Below are 15338 nucleotides of genomic sequence, written 5' to 3' on the forward strand. Positions count from 1 at the left end.
AATGTATTGTTTCGTATAAGTCAGATGGTTATTGGCCATATCAGACCCAACATCTCTCCATTATCACAAATATAATGAATGGCCTCTCTTACTATCCTGATTTGAAATTCATTGATTATATAACCCATAAAACATAATTTAAAAAAATTATATATAGACATATAAAGGAAAAATAAAAAGATAGTAATATATAAAAATACGTATTTTAACTTACACATGCGTGGCTGTGACTATTTCGGGAGACAAAATAAAATATCAGAGGCTTGCTTCTGTGTATAGAATCACTAAGAGTGTGATAGTGCCTGTCTGGCAGCGGCCATCAGGTAAGCCAAGATGGGCACTTCCAAGTACATCCAGGAACCATGGAGGAAGAAGCAGTTCAATGTAATACGCTTTCTTCTCAGGGTTGCTGCTGGCAGTAGTGCCAGCGCTCTGCGCCCCACAGGGATACAAGGTTATGTCATATATCAGATTTGTGTGTGCCATGGTGGCTGCAAATGCCCAGTTCCTAAGGATGCAACCTGTGACAAACCTGTCCATCACGGTGTTAACCAGTGAAAGTGCTCGAAGCCTTCAGTCTGTTGCTGAGGAGCAAGCTGGATGCCACTGTCAGGCTCTGAGAGTCCTGACTTCTTCCTGGCTTGGTGGAGATTTCACATAAAAATTCTTTGAGGTTACCCACATGGATCCATTCCACAGAGCTATCAGAAGAAGTTCGGACACGCAGTAGATCACCAGACCAGTCCACAAGCACAGGGAGATGCGAGCGCTGACATCTACAGGCTGCAAGAGCTGTATCCTTGGCAAGGACCACAAGTCTCACCACAAGATTGGTGTTTCTCGGCCTTCGCCTTGGGGAAGGTGTAATCCTCGCCAGCTCTACCATTCCTGCTAATAGAAGTAATGTTTATTAAATTCTTACCTAATAAAATAAACAAGACAATTGTGTCACTGTTAAAAGTGACTTTTATTGATGAATTCAATGCAATCCCTATCAAAATTTCAGTGACATTTTTTAAAGAAATAAACAGTCATAAAATTTGTATGGAAGCATAAAAGACTCCTAACAGTTAAAGTGATCTTAAGAAAGAACAAAGCTGGAGGTATCATGCTCCCTGATTTCAAACTATGTTACAAAGCTATAGTGTAATCAAAGCAGTATGGTATTAAAAAAACCACAAAAAACAGTATGGTATTGGCATAAAAACAGTCACATTTGTCATTGGAACAGAATAGAGAGCCTAAAAATAAGGCCATGCATACTCATATATGGTCAATTAATTTATGACAAAGGAGCCGAGAATATACAATGGGAAGAGGACGGTCTCTTCAATAAATGGTGCTGGGAAAACTGGACAGTCACGTGCAAAAGAATAAAGCTGGACCGCTATCTTACACCTTACACAAAAAATTAATTCAAAAAGGATTAAAGACTTGAATATAAGACCTGAAACCATAAAGCTCATAGAAGAAAACACAGGTGGTAAGCTCGTTGACATTGGTGTTGGTGATGACTTTTTTAGACTCCAAAAGCAAAGGCAACACAAGCAGAAATAAACAAGTGGGACTACATCAAACTAAAAAGCTCCTGCACAGCAAAGGAAACCATCAACAAAATGAAAAGAGAACCTACAAATCGTATAATATCTGAGTAAAGGGTTAATATTCAAAATATGTAAAGAATGCACAACTCAATAGCAAAGACCTGAATAGACATTTTTCCAAAGAAGACATGCACTTACATGGACAGGATGCTTCACATCACTAATCATCAGGGAAATGCGAATCAACACCACAAGGAGATACCACCTCATACCTGTCAGAATGGCTGTTATGAAAAATACAGGAAATAAGTATTGGCAAGGATGTAGAGAAAAGGGAATGAACCCTTGTGTATTGTTGGCGGAAATGTAAATTGGTGCAGCCACTTTGGGAAACAGCATGGAGGTTCTTTTAAAAATTAAAAATAGAACTACAATATGATCCAGCAGTTTCACTTCTTCTGGGTATTTATCTGAAGAAAACAAAAACAGTGATTCAAAAGGTGCTCCCCCCCCCAGCCCTGGTGTTCATTGCAGCATTATTTACAATAGCCAAGACATGGAAACAACCCAAGTGTCTATCAATGGATGAATGGATAAAGAAAATGGTATATACACACAATGGAATATTCAGCCATTAAAACGAATGAAATCTTGTCATTTGTGACAACATGAATTGACCCTGAGGGCATTATGGTAAGCAAAATAAGACAGAGAGAGACAAATACCATATGATCTCACATGTGGACTTTTGAACAAAAAACCAAGTTAATAGTTACAGAGAACAGATTAGTGGTTGCTAGAGTGGGTATGGAAAATGGGTGAAGAGGGTCAAAAGGTATAAACTTCTTGTTAGCAAATAAATAATGAGGATGTAATGTATAGCATGGCGACTCCATCATCAGGGAAGCACAGATCTGAACCACAATGAGATTATAGTTTATTATAGTTATAGTATTATAGTTAATAATACTGTATCACATATTTGAAAGTTGCTAAAAGAGTAGATCTTAAATATTCTCATCACAAGAAAATTTTGTAACTATACATGGTGATGAATGTTAACTAGTCTTATTGTGATCATTTGCAATATGCAAACATCAAGTCATTATGTTGTATACCTGAAACTAGTTTGTTACATGTCAATTACACCTCAATAAAATAAGTCACTAAGTCTAGCCTACACTTATGGGAGGAGTATAAAATAATTTTTGGACATATTTTAAAACAAATAGTGTGGTTAGCTATTGATGAGCCTTAGGAATAGGGAGGGTCTAATTGACTATTGCTATTGTTATATTGATCAGCCTAATAAAGTGGGAACCAGGGGGTTAAAAGTGCATATCATGTCAGTTATATCTCAATAAAGGTGGTGGGGGGGAGTGCATATCATTCAGAAAACAGGAGATTAGGGAAAAATTTCCTTCAGTGATTTTCTTTTGCTGAGACATTACCGCATTATCTCTGAGTAACAAAGACAAACTCATTAGGATGAAGTACTGGGTAGGTATGCCATCTTATAATATTCAGAATGACAAGTTTCAAGTGCGTATTTGTGTTATAAGTACCTGCAACGCCTAATATAGTATGTTGATATGTTTTTGTAAAACGGAATTGTCAAAAAAAAATTTTAAGGGCCCATTAAATATCTTAAGCAAAAACCCAATGTGTGAAACATAAAAATGGAACCACCCTTGTTACAGGGAGATGGGCCCAGAATCCCACTGGCGTAGCATCCTTTTCAGTCTCTCCTCATATTGCTGCCAGGGGTTCAGGGAACATAGTTTGAAAACTAGACCATGCAATGATATCCCTTTCCAGCCTAATTCACAAAAACCTATTAATATATAAGGCAGCAGAGCTCAGGAAGATAGCGTAACAGCCAAAAAAAACCTGCGCCAGGTGGCAGGCTGATTTCTGGTGCTGTCTGTTCTATTGTATAATAATCAGTGAAAAGCCATGGGGGCTTGGGGAAGGAGTTGGTGATTGGCCAGCCATGGATATTTATACTTACGTTAATTTGTTATCTTACCCAATTTTTTTCTCCTCCAACAGAATAATACAACAGTTCTTTGCAGGATTCTTTGCAAATTCTGCAGTGCCTGGGTCCCCGCACCCTTTTTCCTGGTAAGTAACTAGTTGCCTTCTGTCTCACTCTGCTGAAGTAGCGTTATTTTAGGTGCTATAGTATCCATGCCATAGTGAGAAAGAGAGAGCTGCATAGGCGAGTACGTAGATGTGATTGGCAGGCTGTTAGACTGCCGTTATTTGCTGAGCCCAATCTTAATCAGAACTTATGTTTTGTTCAGGCTCACGAGGGCCCAGGATGTCTGGGCGCTGGAGGTGTCTGATTCTGGGTTGTGTTGCGGTGTGAGATGAGATGGTCCCTGTCAGCCTTGGTATCTGGTTTATGGGTTTCTCCTCATCCTACGGGAAGATTTTATTCCTTAAGAATTTCTGAAATTGAAAACATACCTTAAGTTTTTTCAAAGTAAGAAGGTTTGTCAGAAGAAACAAAAGTGTATAATTCAGTATCAGAGTGACACTTCTGTACAGTGGGGGTTAAAGATGGAATTGCTGCTCATCTGGACAATTATTTTGCCACTTCTGACCCTACCCCAGAAGGCTTCCTTGCTCAGAAGGACCTCAGTTCATCCACACAGTTACCCTATTTCTCAGCCTCTGGTTTCTCCACACGTTGCCCCCAAAGAATCTGGACATCTGTCAACCACGGCAGTGCACAGCAGCTCAAAACGAGGTGCTGCCAAGTCTCTTGTAATTGCTCTAAGTTATGCTTCCGAGAGACTGCTATGGCTGCTTCTCTACTTGAAAGCTCCTCTTTGTCCAGGACCATGTCAGCCTCTTTGCATGAGGGAAGTCGGCTAGATTTGGGCAGCCATCCGTCAGTGTAAGTGGGCACAGAGAAGACAAACTTTTCTAACCAGTGAGTCACTCTTTTTGCTTTTGTGTGTCATGTGCTATTTTAGGCAGCTTCACAGTTTAGGTTCCATCCAGTTCAGTAAAATCTCCTAGGGAATGAGTGACTACCTCTGGGTAATCTGTTTGACCTTGAAAATATTGAGAAATTCTTTGCCACTTGATTCTAGAGAACCAGTGATTTTTCTGGGGCTGAGAGAACAGGATCTCTCTGCCAGTTCGTTTTCTGTGCCTGGGAGATAGGGCTGCTTGCTCCATCTAATGCTGTGTCTCATCTCATGTGTAGGAGCGGGATGCTGCACTCCAACCCTGGGGACTATGCCTGGGGTCAGACAGGGCTGGATGCCATTGTAACCCAGGTGAGGAGCTGCCTCTGGAGGGTGTCTGTTCCGTGCGTCCCTTGGTGCCACAGGCATCCTGCTTTCTTTCTGCCACTTTCTGAAATGGGAGTCACTCCATGCTCTCCCGCATGTTTTGAGCTTGTGGGTTTGCATTTTACTAAAGGGATAAATGGTGTACGGGTTTAGCTCGGCATCCATGTACCTTCTAGATCCTAGCGGCTTTCTAGAAGATGGCTTTGCCTCCATAGGAGGAGAAGACTTCTCCTATAACAAACAGTATTTTGTATTTTTGACCTCCGTTCAATCCTGTGATGGTCTTATTAACAACTGCATCATAGAAAAAGAGGGTCTCACATACCAAAGAAGGTATTTCCATGCTGTGTATAATGGCTTCCACTTGTTTCTGTTTATTTTAATTTAATTGGTTTTTCATTTCCCTTTTGGATTGCTGAGAATAGAAAGCAGGCGGTTTATATCCAAGTCTTGTAGGCAGTAATTTACCTATTTCTTGGCTTACCTTATGCTATTTTCCGTACTCCCACCCTTTTCTTCCTTCCAGCAGAATGAAGTTTTAGGACCGGTTAAGTATCACTTTTGGTTAAGCTGTAATTTTATTCATGACATCACAGCCCTTTTTGCTGCCTCTGAAGTTGCTTCATGCCCAGAGGTGTACCTTGCAATGATGGGTCTGTCTGTAGTTACACTAATATGCCTCTGAAATTATAAAGCAAGTCTGAGGGTTCTGGCAGCAGGAAAGGGGAAACCTGTGCCTCTCAGAGCCTTGCAAAAGAGCCACAAACATTTCTAATATCTCCACTCTGTTCTCAGCTGGAGCAGCTCACTCCCCAGGTATAGTGAGATGTCTGCCACTTCTTTTTCTTTTTTTTGTAGCTTTTAGGACAACTGGAAAACACGGGGCCTCCCCCAGCTGACAAGGAAAAGATCACATCTCTTCCAACAGTGACAGTAACTCAGGAACAAGTTGGTAGGTTCATTTGCATATTTATTCTGCCATCTTCTGATTTGTGTTCAAAATTCCAGCAACTTCCTATGCTGAGGATTTTCAAGTGAAGCTACAGCTCTCCTAAAATTCCTGCCTGGGTGCCAGCTATGGAAGGTACCTACCCACTTTGGTAGGGTTAATTGACAGGTATTTCCTGAGCAATTACCATGTCCCTTTTCTAGATGCCATGCAGGAAATTTAAAAGTACAAAGATACAGGGTCGGCCGAGTGGCTCAGTTGGTTAAGAGCTCGCTCAAGAGTTTGAGCTCTTAGCAACAGCGGTTCAATGCCCGGCCTGAGCTGAGCTGCCAAAAGGTGGCAGGATGGCTCAGCTAAAAAAATAAAAAATAAATAAATAAATAAAAGTACGAAGATACGTAAGACTTGAGTTCTTGAAGAACTTACTAGGGGAAGCAGGAGTCACCAGTGATTAGATAACAGTGAAAAAATGTTGTTGAGCAGGTGCTACTGACTTGGGGGAAACAGGAAGAGAAAAAAAATGAGAGCCTGGGAATGTGTTTCACATCTACTGTGTCAGATACAGTTAAGTACATTGGACAGATATTTTATTTATAAGCACTGGAGGAATTCAGTGATGAAGGACATTATTTTGGACCTGGAGTTTTCTTTCCCCACACATTCCAGTTTAGAGTAGAAACGATTTTAAAGATGGGATGGGCCGTCTTAGAGAGGTCATTCTATTTAAGGAAAAGTGAACTAATGTAAAAATGTGAGCATGGACATGGTGTCTGAATCAGGTATGAGGAGAGTGACCTCATTAGACCTGAAATAGAATCTGGTTTGCGGAGTAATGGGAGGTATGACTGGATATGAAGGCGGGGTGGGGCCTTGTTATAGAGGATATTGAAACTAGCAGAGTAGTTAGGGATGGATATTTTAGGTAGTAGGTAAGTTTCGTAGGTCCCCAAATGGAGGAATGAGGGAATTTAAGTGGCCTTCAGGGTAGATTAGTTTGGAGGTGGTATCTAAAGTAGATGGGAAGGAGGAGAAACAGAAACAGGAATTTAGGGGCTGTTGCAGCATTCAGGTGGGGCTCAGGTGACGGTGGCAATGCTAACAGAAAGGAAAAGTCATTTTGAAGAAAGGCTTTCATCACTGATTGCACAATGGGATGAAGAAAGGGAGAGGGTCAAAGATGATTCTAAGGTTTTGCAGCTTTGTAACTACAAAGGTGGTGCTGCCATCATCAGGAATGAGGGAATTGTGAGCAGGCCCGAGTTTGGGTAAGGAAGTGATGTGATGTTTTCGATTTTGAGGTGCCAAGTAAAGGTGAGCTGGGAATTGCTATGAAGTTAGTACCAAAGTATAGGGTGTATTTGTAGAGTCGAAGGCCTGGCATCAGGGTCCTACCTGGGAGACTGTTAAATAGACTCAGCATAAGTAGCTAGAATGAGGGCAGAGGTGGTGGGGATCGAGAGGGAGGAGCGAGTCCACTTAAGTGGTAGTCTTTCTCCAATGCCTGAGTGTTGAGGGACATGCAGCAGCCCCGGTCCCTGGGGAGATGGACAGCTGATATCATTAGTCAGATCTGGGGGACTCGCAGTTGGCTGCAGTTGGCTGTGAGTGCTCCCAGTTTAGTTCATAGCCATTTCCTCTGAGACAGAGGACTGGAGCCTGAGCCCCCCTGGGATGCTGCAGTTGTGTAGCACCACCTCCTGGCACAGCCTTTTATTACCGCCGTGTTCGGAGGGCTTTAGGGCAACCACGCTGGAAGGATGCCTAGTGTGGGTAATCGTGGGCTTGCTGAGATGAGTCCCTTGATTGTCGTAACAGATTGCCAGTGTGTCCTAAGTGCCAGCTGCCAGAAGGCTACCGCACATTTGGGACGATGCCGCTCCTGTTTTATTTAACAGATAATCTAAGGCCCAGTTGATTTCTCCTGTCTCTACATTGGAAAGTAGGCCTTATAGTTCCCATCTAGGCCCATCCACCAGGCCTCCTGTTCATTTCCTCTACTACATTCATGCTTCCGTTTGCCTCCACGTTGGGTACACCTTGTGTCTCTTCTTTACACATTCCTTTGGTTGTTAAAGATGGCGGGCTAGTTTTTCTTCCTTCTTTTTGCTTGTTTACTTTAAAAGGCATTTCCTCTTCCAACAGATATGGGTTTAGAGTGTTCAGTATGCAAAGAAGATTACACAGTAGAAGAGGAAGTCCGGCAGCTACCCTGCAACCACTTCTTTCACAGCAGTTGTATTGTGCCCTGGTTAGAGCTGGTGAGTACAGATAGCTCTCCTCTGTGATGGGGCATCTGTGCCCTTCACATCCTCCGGGGGTTGGGGTTGGTGATTGAGAGGAAGGGTATAGCTGACAGTTAATGGAGAGCCATGCGATCGGATCTTAGTCCCTGGCTAACTGCTAGTAGCACCGTTACTTTGTTTTAGATTGCTTCCTCTTTGGAATTTCTGAAGGGGGTTAGCAGGCTACAGCCCACAGGGCACTGTGGGCCGCCATCTGTTTTTGTAAATAAGGTTTCACTGGCACACAGCGGTGCTCATTTGTTTACAGATTGTCCGTGGCTACTTTCTTGCTGCATCAGCAGAGTTGAGTAGTTGCGACACAGGTGGTATAGAGCCTGAAGTATTTACTACCTGTCTGTTTACAGACAAAGCTTGCTGACCCCTGCTCTGGGCCACCTCAGGTCACTGATTCTGTCCTGCTTGGTGTATGTGTTAGCTGTCGTTTCGCTGCTGGCCTAGAACTGTCAGTTCTGCTTAAAGTTCTGTTTGGGAGGCGTCCTGGTGTTGCACGCGGGAGCCCAGTGTGTGCAGTATGAGAATCGTGCCCTTTTTGTGTTTCTGTCCGCCGACTCTCAGGGTTTCTTATGTGTTTAGTACCTCCAGCTTCTCAGGTCAGGCTGTTTACGTGAACCGATATCTTTCTATTTCAGCACGATACATGTCCTATATGTAGGAAGAGCTTAAATGGTGAGGACTCTACTTGGCAAACCCAGAGCTCTGAGGCCTCTGCAAGCAACAGATTTAGCAGTGACAGCCAGCTACATGACCGATGGACTTTCTGAAGCCTAAGCCGCATCTGAGCCAGGGCTGTGGTGGTCTTCTTACAGGTGTATATTGTATCAAAGCAAAAAGATAGTAGAAACCCCGACCCATAATATTAATGCAATGAGTGTTTTTCTTCTCTAAATTTAAAGTTAGCATCTGTAGATGGAATTGTATCTACAACCAAATGCCTCTCCTTCCTGAATTCAGAGTGATAATTTTATAAGTGTGAAACTTTGCTATGTGGGTTTCCCACCACCGGAATAGAATCAGCTCCTTAAAGTGTAGCTAGGGCCCTGCTACCTGTCATGTTACCTTGTAATGGATGCTCTCACCTCCGTGTCCAGCCTCCACCTACCATCTGTTAGTGCATTTTACAGTAAATGCAGTGGAACTAGAGCCCTTAACGTGCTGCTGATGTGAAGTCCTCCTGTTTCAATTGTACAAAAGCATATGCTCTTGACCACACTTAGCTGTGACTTGAGGTCAGATTAATTCAGGAATTTAGGCCTAATCATTTTGTTTTGTCTTAAACCCTCAGAGAGCAAATCACAGAAAAATTACAGTGGGAAGGGGAAAGTGGCATATTTTTGTGCCCGTTGGTGTTCTCATTTGAACTTCTAAAGCCTACTTCACAAGTTGCCGTTTCCTCAGAAACCGCCATGACACATCTTAGGAGTCTCCTGTTGGTTGGAATCGATCTGGATCCTTTGGGGAATGAGCAGGGCAGCAGACATGCGCAGAGGACAAATGTCTGAAATCTTTGGTTCTGATGTTTTTTAATGATCCCCAACTCATCGTTTACTGTCTTTTGTCCTGGAGACCTTAAAATAACTTCCTTCACAGAGGTGGAATTACTTCATTATTGCTTCTGCTACAGCCATGTTACCGTTTTTAGTAATTCATTGGTCTTTAGGGATTGAGATTTTTGCATGGTCTCATTTTAATTTTTTAAGCCCTTTAATCATCTCTGAAACCTTTCTGTTGGCTTGGTTCTTAATGGCTGTACTTGGAGTCAGACCTGTGGTTGTGATCATGCCCAAAACTGCTTGGCCTAGGAGAACTACACCTTATTTTTTTAGCCCAGCAGCGTCCTGTGTACATGCATGCACTCTTTGGAGCATTTGAAGATCAGAAGTGTCCTTGGAACCTCCAAGTCTCAAAAGGAAATGATGGGGACATGTAACCACTGTTGGTGCACCCACAAGGGTGACAGAGGGGCACCGTTTATATGGTCACATCAGCCCTTCCGAACAAGAAGGCCACTTTTGGGTCAGTCTCTTTCTTGGCTAGGAGTCTCTTTTAGTTTTTGTTGACTATCATATACTATACACTGATTCTGGGGGGGTATGAGAAGGGGGTTAGATGATAAAGGAGTAGGGGGCAGAGAGAGAAAGGGGGAGCGTGGCTTGCTGAATTCATAGCCTGTCTGTAAAAGTTGTGTCCATAAGGGATGATTTAGGTTGGGCCCAGAGGGAATAAAAGTTGTTTTTTCATGTGCCTCTCATGTCATACCTCTGTAGTGACTGTTTCTTTGGACAATGTGAGCTATTTGCTAAGGCTATTGAAATGTCACCCCAAAATACACATTGGTTTTGAATCGGGGGGTGAAGAGATGGGGTGGGGTGGAGTGAGGTATATTATGACTGTTTAATGGCCACTATTCAACTGTCAGAAAATTTATGATAGTCTGGAAAAATTTGTCTGCTTGTTAATATGCGCAGGTGCCAGGATAGGCGGTTGTGTTTTCACTCACAACTAGAGAACTAGAAAGGATCGGAGTGGCTTCACTATGGGATGAAGCACAGTGCTGGGTCGGGATTTAGCTTTTCCTACACAGAATAGCAAGTAGCATCCGTCCGAGTTACCTGAAATCTTCTTCACTTTTGCTCTGATAAAGGACAGGAGGCTCATTTGGCCGTTCCCCAGGTCCCTCCCACTTAAGGAATCTAGAGCTTCTTCCTAGAATTGGCAGCACCTCAGATTTCCAGGTTAATTTAGGTTAAGGAGTGTTAGGGTTCTCCAGGGAAGCAACGAGATTTATAAGGAGTTGGCTTATGCTATTATGGAGGCTAAGAAGTCCCAAGGTCCGCAGCCAGCCAGCCACGAGGGAGTCGGCGGTATTGTTCCAGTCCGACTCCGAAGGCCTGAGCACAGGCAATTTGGTGATGTAAGCTCCAGCCCAAAAAGCCAGAAGGATCTGATGTTTCGGTTTGAGTCCAAAGGGAGTAAAGGACTGATGTCCCAATCCATGTGGGCGGGCAGGAGAAGTTCCCCTTACCGGTAGGAGTGTCAGTATTTTATTCTGTTAAGGCCTTCAACTGATTGGATGAGGCCCACCCACATTAGGGAGGGAAATATGTTTTATTCAGTCTACTGATTTAGATATTAATCTTATTTAAAAAATACCCTCATGGACACACCCAGAACTATCTTGGCATCCCATGGCTGAGTCAGGTTGACACATAAAATTAACCATCACAAGAAAAATAGAAATGATGCACACAGCACAGTGAGCCTCCTCCCACTTTTTTGTCAGGTGAACAGAGTGTGTATGGAAATGCCTGGCTTGCTGGGAGATGTCAGTACTGGGGTTAAACAGTGGAGGTAATATATATGGGATGCGGACCAGCTTGCTTTGTGCATCACACCTGTTTTTCCTCTTTGGCCTAAATTCACCTGGAAGTGTGAGATACCTCCCATTCTGGGAAGAAACACCGTGGACTCGTTGGTCCAACACCACAGTGTGGCTGGAGTTAAGAGTTTATTTCTAGGAATGCCTTGGTCTTAAATGTTTTAAAACATAGTTTAGATACAGCCTGCAGCAGAGGGCTATGTAACCTGAATTTTTCATTTTCAGGTGTTTCCTTGATAGCTGGAAGGCTTACAGACGCAGGAACCTGGAGCCTTCAGGAGTCAAGAGGGCTGATTTAGCTCTCCCTGGTGGTCAAAGACAAGAGACAGCTGTTGGCAATTTCAGATCTTGAACCTTTACAGTGTTGAGGCCTCAGCATTCATGTTAAATGGCCTACCCTTTGAGTCCCATGCAGAGCTAAACAGATTGCTTTTTTATTCATGAATGTCTTCTTTGCCTTCCTCTTGTCTGTTATAATTTGAAATAAGAGGGAAGAAAACTGTCTTAGCACATAAATAGGAGAGACTTGAAAGTTGAGAGGTTGTACAGGGCATCGCCTCGCTGGCCTCCAGGTGATTATTGCTTCTCAGGTACTTTCCAGACAGGTTAGTCTAATCTTCATTGGGTTAGTTCTGGCTGGACAGAACTGGGCAGTTGAGTGGGAAGGGCAGAGAAGGGAACTTTTAGCTGATAGATCGCCAACATCTTTAACGTTTCTAAGCTAGTGAGTTGGGAGGAGAGAGAAAGTCTCATTCTGGCATTAAAAATTAATTTTCCCCCAAAATTCCTATTGGCAGTTCTCTGAAGAGTTGAGAAACTTGAAGAATCCAGAATGATATTTTGTCCCTGTTGGTATAGATCCTTGACTCCTTACAATAATATTTTAATTTCTAAGAGAAAGGAATTATTCTAGGTGGAGGATGTGGAAATGGCTATAAATCAGATGCTTCCTTAGCTTATTCTAAATTTTAGTTAAAACATATGCTGTGTAACGGTTGAGCAAGTGCTCGTTAGATGCTTTCGTTGAGCACTAGTGTCTCTGGTCCAATAATTAGCTCTCAAGTTAGAAGGAAGATTTGGGGGGAACACTCCCCCCCCAACAAGTCTCACTTTGATTGATTAGTTATTAGAAAAATTCCATGTTTGTGTTTTCGTATTGCACTTTTGTATGTGCATGTGGGTGTGTGCATGTATATATTCACAGATGCACACAGACGCACATGTTACTAGAGGAAGGAAGGATGTGATGGGCACTGAGGTGACGTGGGCAGGGCTATCACAGAGGGTGGGCCTCCCAGTCTGATGCTCAGTGTACACACCTCAGGCCCTCGCGTTTCTGTTCTTGGTTGTGGGACATTGTTGGCTTGGGCAAGCACCCTGTATATGGTGTGGTGAAGGATTCAGTAGAGGTAAAAGCCTAGTCATTTATGAAGGTTGAGAATAAATGGCTTTCATAACCCATCACTTCTGTATTAACAGTAAATTGAACTCAAATACAATTACTGTTTTTAAAAAAAATTTTCTTGATAAATTATTGCTACCAAATTGACTTCTCTCATGACTTGCATGCTTCACTTTCTCCCTGGTGTCCAGGTGCTGTTTCCTCAAGGAGTACTAATTAAATATGTCCGTCTAATGAGGAGGGGATCATAGTCTGTGTCTGTTCTAAACAACAAACAGCCTCTGGGGTTTTGGGAGGTGAGGGGCACTCAGAGTTGGCGGTTAGAGCCGATCTAGGCAGGCCACTGCCATCTGGGAAGGAAGACGATTTGGGGAGGACAAGGGAGCAGAGCTGGGATGTAGATGGTTGGATGTTAGTGGCAGACCCTCTGGCCTGTGGTAGAGAGGTTGCAGGGTCAGAATGCTCTTTACAGGAATAAGCCAGTGGAGATTCGGGAGTCGGGAACACCAGCAGGAGAGGACTCTTGTTGAGAGTTTCCAAAATAATGTCACATAAGCTGCAGGCAGTTGGGGAAAAGGTTTGATGGGGTAAACATCCCAAGTGGCTATCGCGTGGGAGGGAATTGTAGCTTGCGGTGATGTTAGTGTCTCAGTGCTCAGGCTGGGAACCACAGGGGCTGCTCCAGGGGTCTAAAATCCAGTGGGTAGAATACAGTGTATACAATTGGGGACACTTTCCAGGTTCAAAAGAAAGCCCTTGTCCGATCCAAAGGACACTGAGGCTTTGATCCCTTATACCTGCCAGACAAATGGAATTACAGGCATGATCTACACAAACTTAGTTTTGCCTGATTACATTTAGAAGGTGTCCACGGCAGTGGGGTCTAATGTTGCCTTTCCTCTTTCAGCCAGGACACTTGTATCTGAATCATGGGGTTTTGGCTTGTGGTTCTTTACCATTTCTGATCAGAGGCACCATTTTCAAGGTCCAAAAATTATTAAGACTCCCTCCCAACAAGATGATAGCTGTATTTTTAGCATTTTGGTAAAAAAAAAAAAAACAAAAACAAAAAGCAGCTGTGATTTCAGTAATGCTTTTACATCAGTTTGTCTTTATTAGCCACACTGGAGCTACATCCAGTTGAACTGTACATACATATTTATAAGACGGATCTCAAAACTTCACTTGCCCAAGGACACTCAGCTGGTATGTTGCAGAGTCAGAATTTTAATCCAGGTCTTTTTGCTCCACTCCTGGTCTTTTTACCTCCATGAGATACACAGTCCAAAATCCTTTGAGTTGAGGTTCAGGGCCATCACTAATAAGGGTCTTACCCGTCTCTTTCAGCTTTCTCTGTGTTCCCACAAACCTTAGCTCCCACATTTGGCAGGTCCTGGCCAAGGACCACAGGTAAGGTGTCTGTTCCCTTGTGATGGCTCCAGTTAAATTGTCTGCGTTCCTGCCTCTTCATCCATGTAGTTCTTTCTATTAGGAATATCCTGCCCCCTCTTCCCTGCTTAACTGTGACAAGAGGCCATCTGTTCAAAGAGAAACAGAATTTGAGAATTTAGGAGAAAAACAGCTGCTAGTATTGCTTTGGACTTAATCTGACCAGAGAGGTTGACAAGTCCTGAGTTGAAGCTAGACAGCGGGGTGTGTGGTGCTCCTGGTCTGCACACCTTCCTCCAGCCTAGCTGCGTGGAGGCCGCCGAACACCACGTGCTCTTCGTTTCCTCATTTGCGCTCCATGTCAAGCCACCGGCTCTGGCTCCCTGTCTCCTGTCCTACCTGTCTTTGCTTGTTTCCTCTCTCTCTGCCCTTTACAATGTTAAATAAAAGTTTCTTCCAAAAGCAATTGGCGTTCTCACTCTGTTTGACTTGCTTGTTTATTTTACTGTGTGGAGGGGAGGGCGGAAGCATTCCTCAGAGCGCACACACACACACTTATCCAATGTTTGAGTGAGAACGACACCAGCCGTTTGCTGGTGACTGAGCTGGGAAAGAAGCAGGTTTGCTCTGGTAGTGAGAAGGGGAGAGCAAAGAGTACACTGATTCGCCCCACTTTATGTTCCACAGATCCTTGGCTAATTTTGCATCTCTTCCTGTGTCCTTTGGGGGCAGGGGAAGCGTGGAGCTCTGGACATATTGTAATGTGAAAGATACCAAGCTGAAGAGAGTCAGATTTGTCTTGCTGTGACTTCTTAAAAAGTTTCTTCTGGCAGGAGGCTTACAGAGCTGTAGAAAGAAAGAAAGGAAAGTTTGTATTACTGCCACACAACTTCGAATAGCAACAATACCTCATGTATTGTAATTTGTCCTGGGATGCATGTTTGATCGGTGCTTAAGACGAAAGAGGGAGTGGAAAAGGAAGAAACAGGATGTATTATGAGCTGTGTCTTATTGCTGAAGCTGCAGTTGTGATCTTGTGCAAATCTGATCCTGGTGGAAATGGGGAG

At 43.3% G+C, this 15338-nt stretch overlaps 1 protein-coding gene across 4 annotated transcripts in view; it reads left to right on the forward strand.

Moving 5' to 3' along the window:
• The window catches only part of RNF115 (ring finger protein 115), a 67470-nt gene that overhangs the window by 44712 nt on the left and 7420 nt on the right, over positions 1 to 15338 (forward strand). For 2 of the 4 annotated variants that reach the window (XM_019627799.1, XM_019627801.1), the window contains exons 5-9: positions 3597 to 3668; positions 4765 to 4837; positions 5711 to 5804; positions 7944 to 8059; positions 8734 to 14737. In XM_019627799.1, the coding sequence (XP_019483344.1) occupies positions 3597 to 3668; positions 4765 to 4837; positions 5711 to 5804; positions 7944 to 8059; positions 8734 to 8865 (487 nt within the window). In that variant the 3' untranslated portion in view covers positions 8866 to 14737. Of the gene's footprint in view, positions 1 to 3596; positions 3669 to 4764; positions 4838 to 5710; positions 5805 to 7943; positions 8060 to 8733; positions 14738 to 15338 lie in introns of those variants that run through there. The other 2 variants (XM_019627800.1, XR_002122271.1) reach the window with 2 other exon arrangements.

The sequence above is a fragment of the Hipposideros armiger genome, unplaced genomic scaffold (assembly GCF_001890085.2).
Source record: "Hipposideros armiger isolate ML-2016 unplaced genomic scaffold, ASM189008v1 scaffold_741, whole genome shotgun sequence".
Taxonomy (NCBI): Eukaryota; Metazoa; Chordata; class Mammalia; order Chiroptera; family Hipposideridae; genus Hipposideros; species Hipposideros armiger.